At 35.5% G+C, this 15,417-nt stretch overlaps 1 protein-coding gene across 1 annotated transcript in view; it reads left to right on the forward strand.

Moving 5' to 3' along the window:
- The window catches only part of LOC134662367 (uncharacterized), a 63,424-nt gene that overhangs the window by 18,922 nt on the left and 29,085 nt on the right, over positions 1 to 15,417 (forward strand). Inside the window, exons 2-5 of the mRNA XM_063518571.1 lie at positions 4,497 to 4,616; positions 9,562 to 9,706; positions 10,358 to 10,502; positions 11,256 to 11,360. Coding sequence (XP_063374641.1) covers positions 4,553 to 4,616; positions 9,562 to 9,706; positions 10,358 to 10,502; positions 11,256 to 11,360 — 459 coding nt within the window. The 5' untranslated portion in view covers positions 4,497 to 4,552. The remainder of the gene's footprint in view (positions 1 to 4,496; positions 4,617 to 9,561; positions 9,707 to 10,357; positions 10,503 to 11,255; positions 11,361 to 15,417) is intronic.

A 15,417-nucleotide genomic window follows, 5' to 3' on the forward strand; every position in this document is an offset into this window, starting at 1 on the left:
TATATATATAAATGCAAGTGTCCTGACTGACTGACTGACTGACTGACTGACTGACTGATTCATCAACGCAGAGCCGAAACTACAAAAGATAGAAAGTTGAAATTTGCACACTAGGTTGCATTTATAAAGTGTACAAGAGATAAGAAGCGATTTTGAAAAATTCAACCCCTAAGGGGGTTAAAAAGGGGATGAAAGGTTGTATGGGGAACAAGTTTTATTTTAAGCTAAGAATTTGAAACTTTGTAAAAATGTATTATATTAAAAAACAAGAAAACTAATTTCAGCGTTTTTGAAAATTCATCCCCCAAGGTGGTGAAAAAGGGGTTAAAAGTTTGTATGGTGATCAAATATTTTTGTGAGTGTGGGACTTGAAACTTTGCATATGGGGATATTATTATAAGACAGGAAAAGTAATTTCAGCGTTTTTGAAAATTCATCCCCTAACAGGGTTAAAAAGGGGTTGAAAGTTTGAATCCATTACAAATGCTTTGAAACTTCTTAGAAAGGCATAATAGCCGGTTACAAAAAAAAGTAATTGCAACGTTTTTGGAAATTCAACCCCTAAGGGGGTTAAAAAGGGGATGAAAGTTCGTCTTGGGGTGCAAATTTTATTTTGATCTAGGAACTTGAGACTTTGCAGAAAGGTATTAAATTAAAATACAAGAAAACTAATTTCATCGTTTTTGAAAATTCATCCCCCAAGGTGGTGAAAAAGGGGTTGAAAGTTTGTATGGAGATCAAATATTTTTTCGAGCGCGGGACTTGAATCTTTGCATTTGGCGATATTATTAGAAGACAGGAAAAGTAATTTCAGTGTTTTGTAAAATTCATCCCCTAACAGGGTTAAAAAAGGGTTGAAAATTCGTATAGGGTTCAAATTTTATTTTAAGCTAAGAACTTGAAACTTCGTAAAAAGATATATTTTCAATATGCAAGAAAACTAATTTCAGCGTTTTTGAAAATTCATCCCCTAAGGTGGTGAAAAAGGGGTTGAAAGTTTGTATGGATATCAAATATTTTTTCGAGCGCGGGACTTGAATCTTTGCATTTGGGGATATTATTAGAAGACAAGAAAAGTAATTTCAGCGTTTTGTAAAATTCATCCCCTAATAGGGTTAAAAATGGGTTGAAAGTTCGTATAGGGTTCAAATTTTATTTTAAGCTAGGAACTTGAAATTTTGTAAAAAGTTATTAAATTAAAATACAAGAAAATTAATTTCAGCGTTTTTGAAAATTCATCCCCTAAGGTGGTGAAAAAGGGGTTGAAAATTTGTATGGATATCAAATATTTTTTCGAGCGCGGGACTTGAGTCTTTGTATTTGGGGATATTATTAGAAGACAGGAAAAGTAATTTCAGCGTTTTGTAAAATTCATCCGCTAACAGGGTTAAAAAGGGGTTGAAAATTTGTACGGGTTTCAAATTTTATTTTAAGCTAGGAACTTGAAACTTCGTAAAAAGGTATTAAATTAAAATACAAGAAAACTAATTTCAGCGTTTTTGAAAATTCATCCTGTAAGGTGGTGAAAAAGGGGTTGAAAGTTTGTATTGATATCAAACATTTTTTCGAGCGCGGGACTTGAATCTTTGGATTTGGGGATATTATTAGAAGACAAGAAAAGTAATTTCAGCGTTTTGTAAAATTCATCCCCTAATAGGGTTAAAAAGGGGTTGAAGTTCGTATAGCGTTCAAATTTTATTTTAAGCTAGGAACTTGAAACTTTGTAAAAAGTTATTAAATTAAAATACAAGAAAACTAATTTCAGCGTTTTTGAAAATTCATCCTGTAAAGTGGTGAAAAAGGGGTTGAAAATTTGTATTGATATCAAACATTTTTTCGAGCGCGGGACTTGAATCTTTGGATTTGGGGATATTATTAGAAGACAGGAAAAGTAGTTTTAGCGTTTTGTAAAATTCATCCCCTTACAGGGTTAAAAAGGGGTTGAAAGTTTGTACGGGTTTCAAATCTTATTTTAAGCTAGGAACTTGAAACTTCGTAAAAAGGTATTAAATTAAAACTAATTACAGCGTTTTTGAAAATTCATATCTGAAGGTGGTGAAAAAGGGGTTGAAAGTTTGTATGGAGATCAGATATTTTTGTGAGTGCGGCGCTTGAATTTTTGTACAGAGGCATTTATTAGAATACAAGAAAAGTAATTTCAGCGTTTTTAAAAGTACATCCCTTAAAAGGGTTAAAAAGGGGTTGAAAGTTTTTATGGGGTTCACATTTTATTTTAAGCTAGGAACTCGAGACTTCTTAAAAAGGTATTTTATTAAAAGAGAAGAAAACTTATTTCAGCGTTTTTGAATTTTCATCTCTCAAAGTGGTGAAAAAGGGTAAAAAGTTTGTATGGAGATCAAACATTTTTGTGAGTGCGGGGCTTGAATCTTTGTAAAATGGCATTTTATTAAAATACGAGAAAAGTAAATTCAGCGTTTTTAAAATTCATCTATTAAAGGGTCGAAAGGGGGTTGAAAGTTTGTAAAGTTGCAAATAAACTTGAAACTTCGTAAAAAGGTATTTCATCAAAAGAGAAGAAAATTAATTTCAGAGTTTTTGATAATTCATCCCCATGGTGGTGAAAAAGGGGTTGAAGATTTGTATGGAGGTCAAACATTCATTTGAGTGCGGGACTTGAATCGTTGTAAACTTTGTATATGGGCATATTATTAAAATACAAGAAAAGTAATTTCAGCGTTTTTAAAAATTCATCCCCTATAATGGTTAAAAATGGGTTGAAAGTTTGTATAGGGTTCAAATTTTATTTAAAGCTAGGAACTTCAAACTTCGTAAATAGGTAGTTAAGTAGTAGGTTTTATTAAATAGAGGACATGAAAATCTTCTGGTTGAGAGGGATTATATCGAGAACAATTTTATTCAGTTAGGGGCTTGAAGCTTCGTAGGTTGTGAAAGACAAGTATCATGCGTTGTAATATTAATAATTAACAAATGATTAACCGTCCTACTGCGATCTTTTGCTGCATAATGTTCTAAGCTCATGTAGAATATATAACCACCAATATACAAATCCACGCGTACGAAGTCGCGGGCAACAGCTAGTAATTAAATAAATGCAGAAGGCGGTGATCTTGGACACGGCGCGGATAGTCCGCCGGTTCCTCTCTCTGCAGCCCTGACCACCGGTATTAGCTTGGGCCTTGCCCCGCTGCTGGCGGCACCCTAGGTTAGGTTTTTTATGTGTTTATATGTATTTTTTATTGTTTTGTAATTTTTTTTATATTTTACTTTTATATTCATATTATAAATAACCTAACTTGAGACAAAAAAATAAATAAATAAATCAATCAATTTTGTTTCAGACAAGCATCCATATAGCCTGATATAGGACGATATCAGGAAAGATTTCGTTGCCTTCAGGTTGCCTTATATTCATATTTTATGTAACGGTACGGATGGATTTAGATAATTAGATCAGTATCCACATACCTAATACGGCTCAACACAAGACAAACATACGAGTTAGCCTGTTATTTGGTAGCGACAATAGCACGTGGGCGGCTCATGTAAATAAAGAAACGTGTCCGAGATATAGCGCGGTTACGAAGTACTTACCTAATGTGACATAATGCAAAGTGAGTCACTCACGTATATGTGAGTGCTTCCTGACCGCTATGCAAATTATTTACCACCAGTATTGTCGTCTTTTTGTCTTGAAAATAATTTTTTTTTCTATAATTGATATTGGATATTACAATTCGATTCTGGCAAACATTTCATTAAGTATAAAAAAAACTCAATGTTTTACATGACAATCCGAGTAGGCTGAAAAGGTGGCAAATACTGCGGCTACACCAGAGGCACTAAGTGGCACTAGAAGATAAATTCTATCAAAGTCAAGAGACAGTATTTAATGGAATACCTCTAAAAACCCTCAAAAAAGACATAACATCTGATTATGGCTAAAACAGCCGATTGCAGATAAAAACAGAAAAAAAATGTTTTACATGTGTGTTCAGTTTTGGCGGCTACGTAGCTAATAGAGGTACCTACATGTAAGCCAATAATAAGGCTATAGACATATGGAATTTCTTTAATATAACAGTCTAACTAGTAAAGACATCTTTTTGCGATTTCTACGATTCTAAATCAGCCAGTACTTACCTACTCATATTTCCGTCACAATACTGTCAATACTTACCTTCTTAATTTTAATTGTGGTGGCACACTATAGGTGTCTCTATTAAATAGGTAGGTACTTAGGTAGGCAACTTGATATAAAAATTATCCTCTATTAGCCGCCCAGAGACCTATAAAAAGGTCTCCTGTTCCATTCTAATTTGAACTTTGTGTTGACAAAATAAAATCTCATTTTGCTTGGCAAGGTTTGACGTATGGGCGGCTAAAGGTTATATTTCATAAAGAGATTAGATTTGACCGTTAATAAAATGGCCTACCTCTAAGTTGAATCAGTTGGTTCTTTATTAACCACTTTCATTGTAGACACGCTTTGATTGACGCGCCTTTCCCGGTTTCAGATGCAAGATGTTAGCGGGGAGTCGCCTGGCCTGACGTGCGTTAGACATCTGTCAACATGAAGCAACTCGACAACGAGAACCTCACCACGCTAAAATGCGTGCTCTTCTGTTTTCTAGCAGGTAATTCGAACCTCAACTAACAATTCGAACCTCAACTAACTAAATTGAGTGATCTTCTGTATTCTAGCAAATAAATCGACTTTGAATAATATGTTGGTCATCGGACACATAAGTATTGCAAAGGCTTCTGGTGACCAGAGGACTGGCCACTAGTTCGCACAGAGAATAATTAAAGTATAGAGATTCAGCGAGGGAATATAGCCAGCCTTCTCTGGGCATCTTGCCCGTTGATTGAGTTCAGCAAAAACATTTTTTACAGTACATATGGGGCTACTTTTCCGCACTAGTGCGTAAAATAGCACATTTCGTGCGTATGTCGAAACTTTAAAGTGCCATATGTACTGTAAAACGTTGTTCGATACACGTGCAAATAGGTAATTCGCAACTCGTGTCGATTTAAAACACTCCCTTCGGTCGTGTTTTAATTTATTGCCACTCGTTTCGAATTTCCTCTTTTTCGCACTTGTATCGAAAATAACTATTTTTCTCCCCGAATTCGCCGCTTTTTCGTCCCGACCGGAGGATAGATAATGGGTATAGAACATTTTACTTTATGCACTGGAGAGCATAAGAACCATTTTCATGCACCACATGAAGATTACTGGATTGAGAAGTAAAAATATACATATTAATTCTTAAATGCATGACTTTTTCTTTTTGCCCGAAATTAATATATGTATCACATAATTGTTGGCCGATTCTAGGAAAAATAGTAAAAAAAAATATAATATAACTTCGATTTTCACTGCGAAATCAGTGTTAGAAGTTGAATTGGCTAAATCATATTTATGTAAATATGTAATTTTCAGTAATAGATACATATATGATTTTTTTTACTACCATTAGAAAGGTACACTATTTGTGATATACCTATGATAAAGTTTTTAAATATAAAATAATTACAAACCCCGAAAACACCGTTCAAAATCACATACTAAAAATTATCAACTTCTGGATTTTTCCAAGCTTTCCGACTTTTCGTCTTAAAACGAATGTAATTTTTATAAATTAAAAATATTGCGTAAATTTAACCCTTAAATCATCACCCTACTACTTGACGTTTGGTACAAAGGTGCATTCAAGAACGTAAGCTTTTTTTTTAAATCTGTGAGCTGTTTAATGCTTTGTAGACATTTGGCAACACTATGCATTTAAGGGTTAATTCTTTTGGTCTATTCCCTAAGGGAACACGTGCTTATGATGCGTGACAAATAGGAATACCAGATAACCATCCGCAGAGCGCACACGCTTTTGTCCCCAGGCCCGAAGTCGAACCCACGCTTTTTGCTGTAGGTACGTCGCCATCGGATATATCGGAGCGGACAAGGACATTTGGACAAGGTGCTCTAAAATATCTCTACGTAACGCCTTGGCACTGTACTAACTGCCTCTATCTCGCACATTAATGTAGAAATAACATTATTCCATCCAAAGAACATTTTACTAGCGAACAAAAAATATCACGTGCCGTTTAATGGATCATGACTCCATTTGGTTTTTATAGGTCCTCAACTACTATAAATAGCTGTACAGTCATCCTTGGCTTAGGTACACTCATTCAAGCAACTGGCGATATCATTTTAATGAATTGAATAGAATTGAATTAAAAGGGCATCAGTCATGTAGCCATATCAACTATGTAAGTATTAGGTAGATATATTAACTATATAGTAACCGCATAAGGATGATGAATAATCTTTTAAATATATATTACATTGGAATAGTTATGATTAATGACAATGCAACTTAACTATACTAATTATTATTTAGTATATATTTAGATCTGTTTAGCATATTCTTAATTATAATGATATTAATATATAATGTCTGTGAATTATAATTTTAATAACAAAACTTCCGTGAGTGACCCGTTTTTAATATATTTACTATGTCTGTGAATTATGTCGCGCGTATAAAGATGTCATCGGAGTCGCAGCAGTTTTGTAAGTATGTATTTGATTATGCGTGATCATTACATAAAAAAAAATATACGTGTCGACTTGAGAACCTCCTCCGTTTTTTTCGTCGGTTAAAAAATGGTCGTACGTAGAAGAGCCTTATCATTTATTTATTTCATTTTTTATCCGGTATACATTACATATATGTTACAAGTCAAGTTCACCAATGCTCACTAAGCTAAAAATTGTGACCATAGGTTTTAGCATGGTAGGATTTTTATCACTTCACTATGCCTGTCACTTTCGCACTTACATATATACTTGTTAGAACGTGACAGTAATGGTAACAGCTGATAAAAATGTGACCATGCTACAACCGCATGACAATATATGGACATGGCGAAAGTTTATGAGTTCCTTATTGATACAACCCTAAAAAAATCCTGTAGCTATCTATGTACGTGTCATGTTAGTCACAGTTAGTCCATCAACAATCTGAATGTCGACGTTATTAAATTAATTGACACCATTCACATGTTACTAATGGTTAAACTGTTGTTATACCTACATACACGCAGAGCGATAAATCGTTTAACACCATAACTTTATAATTGCTTCGAGCCACCTTCGAGCACACCGCCCTGCACTTGACAGTCGCCATTAGTGTTGGTAGCACAGACGTTGGTAGCGCTCAGCGCTTAAAAAACTTCCGAGTTGAGTCTTTTCCAAGAAGTATTTTTAGTCGAGTCCTTTTTAAGCGCAACTTAAAAACACTGAGCTTCCGTCAACAATTTTATACGTTTTATATTAGGTACCTAATAACAATAAAGAAAATAGGCGGTCTTGTATGATTTGTGTACTTTATACATTCATTTTACATGGAGACAATTGCATTTTGATTTTTTTTGTAAATAATATGAGAGTCATCCGAAAAGGACTTAAGTCTCTCAAAAGACTCGGGTCTCTAACAAGTTTAAAAGGAATTCGTGCTTCGACTTAATTATAAAAGTCTTAAAAACTGAGTCGAGTCTTAAAGCAGTCCTCAAAGGACTGCTTTAAGACTTAACCAACATTAGTCGCAGTCCTATCCCGAATCGACGATAAAAAGTGGTCGAGCGATTGACGAGACAGACTATTCCACCGCAATACAACAACTCAAATAAAACGTATCGCGATTGCGTTCAAGTCCCGTACAATACTACCTTTTTCTTTCGGCTGGCAGAATAATGCCGTAGCACTCGCAAGCTTCCTTCTAAGGAGCGCGGGGCTCCAAGAACCGAATGATTTAGGGACCATTCACCTCGACCTGTATTGCGCCGTTTTATGGCACGATATCTGTTATTTCTTTTCTTACGGGCATAAAAGCGCACTTATTACGAACTTTTTATAGTAGGTACCTAGCGAAATAAAATATTTATCTGGTTCAAGGCATTAAATTACTATTTTATGTCTCCTAATGACAGTCGGATGAATAAGTAAACTTTAGTATTATAACGTTAAGAGTTTATGGCAACTGATTTGATCGAACTGATGATACGATGCTAATTCTACACTCCAATCCAGAGCAGCACCTATTAAGCATCAAATTAATAATTGTTATGAAAGTGGATAAAATATATCGCAACATATTCACAACCTAATTCTTATGATAGGTGATATTATTATAATATTTATTTTACTATATTTTTTTGCAAATAAAGAATTTTTATACCTACGTGTACGTGTATTTTATGTGTAATAAAAGATGAACAGGGGAGCAAAATTGTAGTTTTTATACTTTAAGAAAGGGCAAAATGCCATGAAAAAATCACACAAACTAGATTATTATTATTATATTTGCAAGGGGCGGAGTCTGTCTGTCCAGCCAAAACCTTAAAAATATGTCAATTTAAATTGACAATTTTAATTTATTTTCAATTCTACCTATATCGTTGCCCTGTATATTATCGCAGTATTATTTTAGTATAAAAAAGCTAAGTAGGTTACTTAATTGAGATAAAAGATAAAAGGCAAGTTTCGCGCGGCGTTTAGTTTCCTTCTAATTTCATGGCTTTACGCCTCACCAGGTAGTCATGGTTCTGGTTCTGACCTTCTGATTAATAAAAGTAACAAATGCCGTGACATCATGCAAACAATTGCAATTACACAGGTAAGATACGATGACGTGACCCAGTTGATAAATCGCACCCTTGCGTAGTATAAAGTCGCATAATATCGCGTTTGCGTGAACCATTATTCAAAACTCCCGTTTTATCAACCAATCACTCAATGAAATGAAATGAAATAGGAGAAAGCAAGATATTCGCCATCTATAGGTAAGGCAGCCACAGCAGTCCGACTGATGTCGAAAAAACGTCTAGCGATCAACTATTTTCTCGCGCTAAGCTGAATAAATGGTTCTAACTTAGCAGAAGAGATTCTTGATGGCCGACTTCACCGTGCCAGCGAATACATACTTGTTCCATGAGAAAAAAAATGTCTCCGATGAAACAAGTTGCTACGTTACCAAACCATTTATTCACATATTTACAGTTTCTTATATAGGCTCTTAGTATTACTAAAGATAAAGATATTTCATTGAGTTAATAAAGGTTCTTAAACTACTTACATACTACTGTTATCTAGTTTACGTCGGGAATATAGACATCTTTGGGGTGATTTGGACAATAAACTAAACATAGTCCATATCAGCTCGAACAGTCTCTACCAGGGATGTTGCGGATGCAGATTTTTTGACATCCGCGGATGCGACTTTTCTGGATCTAGACGATTTCGTTATAAGTAGGTAATGACGATATTACCTAGCACTTACGCCGCCGCTAAGACGTTCCTGTACCGACTTATTCGACATCCGCATCCGCATAAGCTCCGCATCGATTTTATGCGGATGCGGATGCAGATGCGGATGTTGAAAATAATGCGGAAGTTCCGCGGTTGCAGATGCGGATGTTCGCAACATCCCTGGTCTCTACGCTATTCGCGGCGGTTGTCGGACACCTCACTGGTAATGTAAAATATACTCATACTCGTAAAACTGTTTGTTACAGGAGTGGGCTGCATATTCCCTTTCCTGCCACTGCACATGACCGAGGCAGGCGCGGGCCTGAGCCGCGGCGAGGCGCGCCTGATATCGGCCGTCGCGCCGTGCGTGGCGCTCCTCGGACCCGCCATTATGGGACATCTCATTGATAAGTTAGTATACAATGGCTTGTACTTGTGCAACAATAATAATAGCGTCTTTAGGACCAGTTTGGATCGTGTTGTTGCATCATTGCTGAGTAGTGAGTATAGGTGCATGTGTACTTACCTACTAAATAAATTACATTCATAAGATCATACATTTCTTTTGCTTCAAAGCAAAATAGTTCTTTGTTTTACAAGAAGGCAAAGTTGTTGTTTAGCCCCTTATTTAAAAAAATCTGAAATAACACGTTTGTGTGTTTTAGAAGCGCTTTACCACGTGTAATTTTACAATATTTAACAACTACTCTCATTAGAATTGGCAACTTATTCGACCTGGCCGAAACCGAACCTTCGGACGAAACATTATTTTTATGCCAATCCAACCGAAACCGTAACTTCGGTCGCACATTAATTTTCATACAATACAGTAACAGTAACCCTTATTATTATTTTAAATATAATATTAAAGGAAAAAGCTTGCCTTCCGACAAGACGAAGGAAGTTCGAACTTGCGACCTTTTGAAACAATTTAATTAATACACTGAGCCGGTCTTGCCGGAGGCGGTTTCCATTTTCAGTTCTATTTTTAATTTTTTCCATTTTTCCAGTATCGCTCGCAGACGTTTCTGCTTGATAAAAATGCCCCTATTATTTGGTCAGGCTATCCATTGGTCGCGGTGCGACCAGCGGCGGCGGACCCAGCGGGTCCGGCCGTCTACTGCGTATCGTCACTGCCATCTGTCTCATTCTTGGGGCTATCTTCTACACCCTGCTGTTGGCGGTACCTTATACCAACCGCGGCAATGTAAGTTCAACATTGGTTTGATCTAGGTATATACCTATGTAGTTTAAGATGTGCGGTAAGAAAATTTCCAATATTGCGTAATATCCACTTTTAAATTTTCGGAATTTTTGGATAGGAATCGAAATAAGTATTCCATTTACCATTTACAGAATAAACGTTTCCTTTATTTCCTGTAATTGTTTCTGAAATTTCCGAGAACTTTTGCAACTTTTCGGAAACTTTCCGGAACTTGTACATCTGTAGCTAAACTAACTTTGTACCTACTTGGTAAAATATAGACTGTGAAAGCGCCACCATATTCGTCAAATTAATTACTATGAAAATATAACGTTTCTTCGTGGCACGGCACGTTACACTTTGTTGCTGTCAAGTCGGTACAAAGTTGCTTTAGGGTGGAATCACATCTGTCAGCATCGAGCCGCATTTTATATATGAGAAATCGCTCGTTAGTATGAAGATGCGTACGCATGCTTTCAGCTTTCCGATGCGTACGCATCTTCATACTAACGAGCGATTTCTCATATATAAAATGCGGCTCGATGCTGACAGATGTGATTCCACCCTTAGGCGGAGACGCCAAGTGCATGTGGTGGAAGGTGATGAAGGTGTTTCAGGGGCTTTTGAGAGAGAAATAATTATTATTATGAGCATATTCAGCAGTCAGCATTTTAAAGTTGAGGATGACGTTCTTGGACAATGTCGTCACACACAGCCAGAGACCTGTCCTGGATTAATGTAAATATTATTGTTTAGGCTCCCCGCCCGATTGTGTGGTTCTCCTGCGACGAGAACGGCGCGTACGTGACGCAAGACAAGTGCTCGGAAGGCAAGCAGTGCCACTACGTTTCCGAGGAGAAGGTAAGCTTGTAAACAAAATTGAACAAGTCACTAACACTGACAAATACTCGAATTTAAACTGATGTGAGACATAATAGCCGTACCGACTGAACCGTAAAATTATTCACTGACAAATAGAATATAAGATCCAATAGATCTATATGCACAAAAAAAAACATTTTGATGCAAGTCAGCGAAGTATGAAAATAACACCGATAGAACGCTACCAATAGCGGATGAAGCCGTTTAGTGCGTACGTAACGATTATTTAATTGGCTTACCTACCTAAACGTTTTCGGGCATACCGAAAATACATGCCTATATATCTGAGTCACACGTGAAAGGCTTCGGTTTTAGTGTTTAAACTACCTAACTGACGTGCCTAAGTAATAATTACGAGAACGTAATAATATCTAGGTATAATTAAAAATGAAACCGGTATTAGGAAGTTATGTCGCGCAATAGCGATAACCTAACATACTTAAGTATGATAACCTTACGTTAATTTGTAGTAAGAATGACCAACTCAAAAATAAACTGAAAGTGCCTACCATGAAAAAGCTCACTAATAATTTAGCTAATATATCAAAAAAAATATTTCTTTGTTGCTAAACGTATCCTTCCTTACTATTAGATTATCGGCATGACTCCATCTTCACAAACAAATAAACATTTTGAACTTTACGCTGTTGTATCAAAGTTTAAAATCGAACGACCCAACAGGCATCACAACGACCAATATACCTGAATGCTTTTTGCATATAAATGTCAGTTCCAAGCGGACACTGCCCCGGTCACCTTAATACACGTTTTCTAGGAAAATCGTTACTTGCGAGAATTGGGGCGACTCGTAATAGATTACCTAAAAAGTACCTATAGGTAACCCTACTAACCTACTATAATAAGACTCCAGTCGTCCTATGACAAAATAAATTAACATAATATCTGTATTTACTTGCTGAACCAGTGAACGGAATGATAACCTAATTTACCTAATGATTACTAATAACTTTTTTTAAATAAATAAGCCGCGTAAACCATTAGTAAGATGTCGTGTACGTACCTACTAGAGACAAACCAAAGAAAGTCTGCAGCGCTAGATTAAAAGTAGTTTTTAAAAATCAGTATGCGACAACACCACAGAAAATGGATTAAATAGTCTTGATACTTGTGAAATTTCTACCATATTTACCGTCTATGAAAAAATTTAGCTGTATGCACAGCTTAATTTTTATGGTAAAATAAATTTCATTCCAACAATAGATGTCACTATTAATATGTAGACATATACTAATATTGATAAATAATATTGGGAGAATGTGACATTTGGCTTCATCAAAATTAATAAGCTTTTGTAATATCCGCGACGGCGGTAAATAGGTACAGAGGGCCTACCGCGAACACCGAAGTTCTCAATATGCGAGCATCTTTCTCTTTTACTCCCATTAAGGCGTAATTAGATTGACAGAGAAATTGCCCGCAATTTGCGAACTAAAGTTTTCGGAAAAACGAAATAAACCATTAAAACAATAAACATACAAGGTGTCCCAAGAAGTAGTGATATACTGAATGTTTTATTTTTCTAAGCGCCCTTGAAGTTGTGAACATACTGGGTAATTTTATCTTTCTTGGCATTAATTTTCTTTTAATTCCATTCAAAGATCTAACGATAGTAAATGTTACCATACTGAATTGGCCTATCTATCAGCTTAGCACACAAAAAAAATCAAGCATCTACCGCAATAATTCACGTCACCATAAATAAAAATCTCATCGTACTCGGCGACAGGTGAAAAATTAAAAAAAAACCATAACTCCGAAAATACGAAAAATCGCGGAACATACATGGGGGTGATTCAGATAGCCCTCTAGGTCCTCTACCTCCCAGCTTCAGTATATCACTACTTCTTGGGACACCCTATATATTAAAAATTAATTTTAGCTTTAACTAGTAGGTACCCATGCCGTGAGCATAAGCATGGAGGTTGTGGGTTCGAGCTCAAAACCCGGCTAGTACCAATGAGTTTCTCGAAATGTTAGAGGAAGTTCATAAGTATGCCTATACCTATTAGGTGTGTTCAATTTGCTGTGAAACCTTAGTCTAAACCAATATTATATTATCTAAGTAGGTACATATGGTGAAGTATTAAGATGTTTCATTCCACTTACCCGTCATCAACTCCAAATTTTGTAAACATTGTCGTTTTTCAGCTTGAATCGCCTCGTGCTGACTTTTTACAAGTGTAAAATTATTCGTCACGCGGAAAAGTAACTCCCGCACGCCGGTTTTGTAAGGTTTCACCATGTTTATTCCGTTCATCACAAAACACAATGAATATTTAAACGATTTTGACAAACATACCATAGTGCATGACGTTTACTGACTGCTTAAAAAACATTGCCATATGTAGTTTTTTAATTCGATGTCAAATTATTGCGCTGCAGACTTTCTTTGGTTTGTCTCTATGTATCTACGTTGAATTACAATTCTTACAATCTACAAAACCTTGTATGTAGAGTCGCCTTCAAATATGGAGCGGCCGAGGGGCTCAAAAATATCCGAATATGCACTCTAACGCCTCGACAATAAAGGCGTGTTCAGATATTGGTGAGCACCTTGGGCGCTCCGATAGGTAAGTATATCTGATGGCGCCTTTACCTACTCGTAGGTATATACTGTACAGGTAGATACCTAAGTACTAGGGTTTGCTCCCGGGAAATACCGGTACCGAAAGTACCGGGAATTCCCGGGATTTAGAGCCAAGCAAAGAACCGGGATTTCAAAATTAAAATCCTGGTACTCCCGGGATTTTCGGGACTAAAATTTCCGGTACAATATTTGACTGCTTTCTGTTACTTAGCATGAAATATCATGTTTTATAAAGAAAATAAATATATTTTATCAATCTAAGGCTGATGGTAATACTTTTACGGCTGACCACTACATTAAAATACATATACATTAAAATATATATAAATAAATATATTTACATACACACATATATATATATATATATATACACATATATATATATATATATATATATATATATATATATATATATATATATATATATGTGTGTATGTATGTATATGTATCTTATCTTATTTTATTTTTATTTGTGTTATACTGTTTTGTATTGTGTTTTTCTGTGCTAAAATTCTTATATTGAATATGAAACACCTACTGACTAGGGTTTGCTCCCGGTACTGAGTTTGTATGGCGAGAACCGGGAATTCCCGGGAATTCCCGGGAATTCCCGGTTCTCGCCATACAAACTCAGTACCGGGAGCAAACCCTACTACTGACATGACATAAATTTATTAATTTCCGCTACCTAAAGGTTGTCTGGAAGAGATCGCTTTTTAGCGATAAGACCGCCTGTTGTTTAACCTCTTCTTCCTGTATTATCCGTATTGTTTTCTGTAATGAGGTGTGCAATAAAGAGTATTTGTATTGTATTGTATTGTAAAATAAATAAATAAATAAAAAGTCAATGGGTTTGACAATGCCGACAATATAAAATTGCGTAATTTGATACTTTAAGTTAAGGGCATAAATGTTTGTACGATAAATAATTTTATACGAACAATTAGTTATTTCATATTTGTATACTAACTAGAAGAGACAATTTTGTAATTAATAAAATATTACTTTTAATTCAAATTCAAACACGGTATAAGAAATTCACATATGATAATGATATTTTAAATGAATTAATAATTCTGGCTGAATAATTTCTTGATTTGCCGTATTGATAGTTCTGTTATTATATGTTCGAAGGTCCACAGCCCATTTTGAATGCATGCGAAAATTATCAATTTTTTTATCCTTTATCACAAAACGTCTTACATATTTAAAAAAAATGATGATATTACTGAGCCACAATTCAGTTTTTGCCAATCAACAAAGATAGTAAAAATATCATGTAGTTTAGGAAAATAAAACAAATTATATTAATGATTGTGTGACTTAAAGATACATATTATGGTACAAAAGAAGTGTGTACCTTCACTGTGCTACTTTTTTATTGTTTTAAGAAAGAGTCGTGGTCGTTTTACGCTTTTTTTTTTTACT

Source organism: Cydia amplana, chromosome 3 (assembly GCF_948474715.1).
Source record: "Cydia amplana chromosome 3, ilCydAmpl1.1, whole genome shotgun sequence".
Taxonomy (NCBI): domain Eukaryota; kingdom Metazoa; phylum Arthropoda; class Insecta; order Lepidoptera; family Tortricidae; genus Cydia; species Cydia amplana.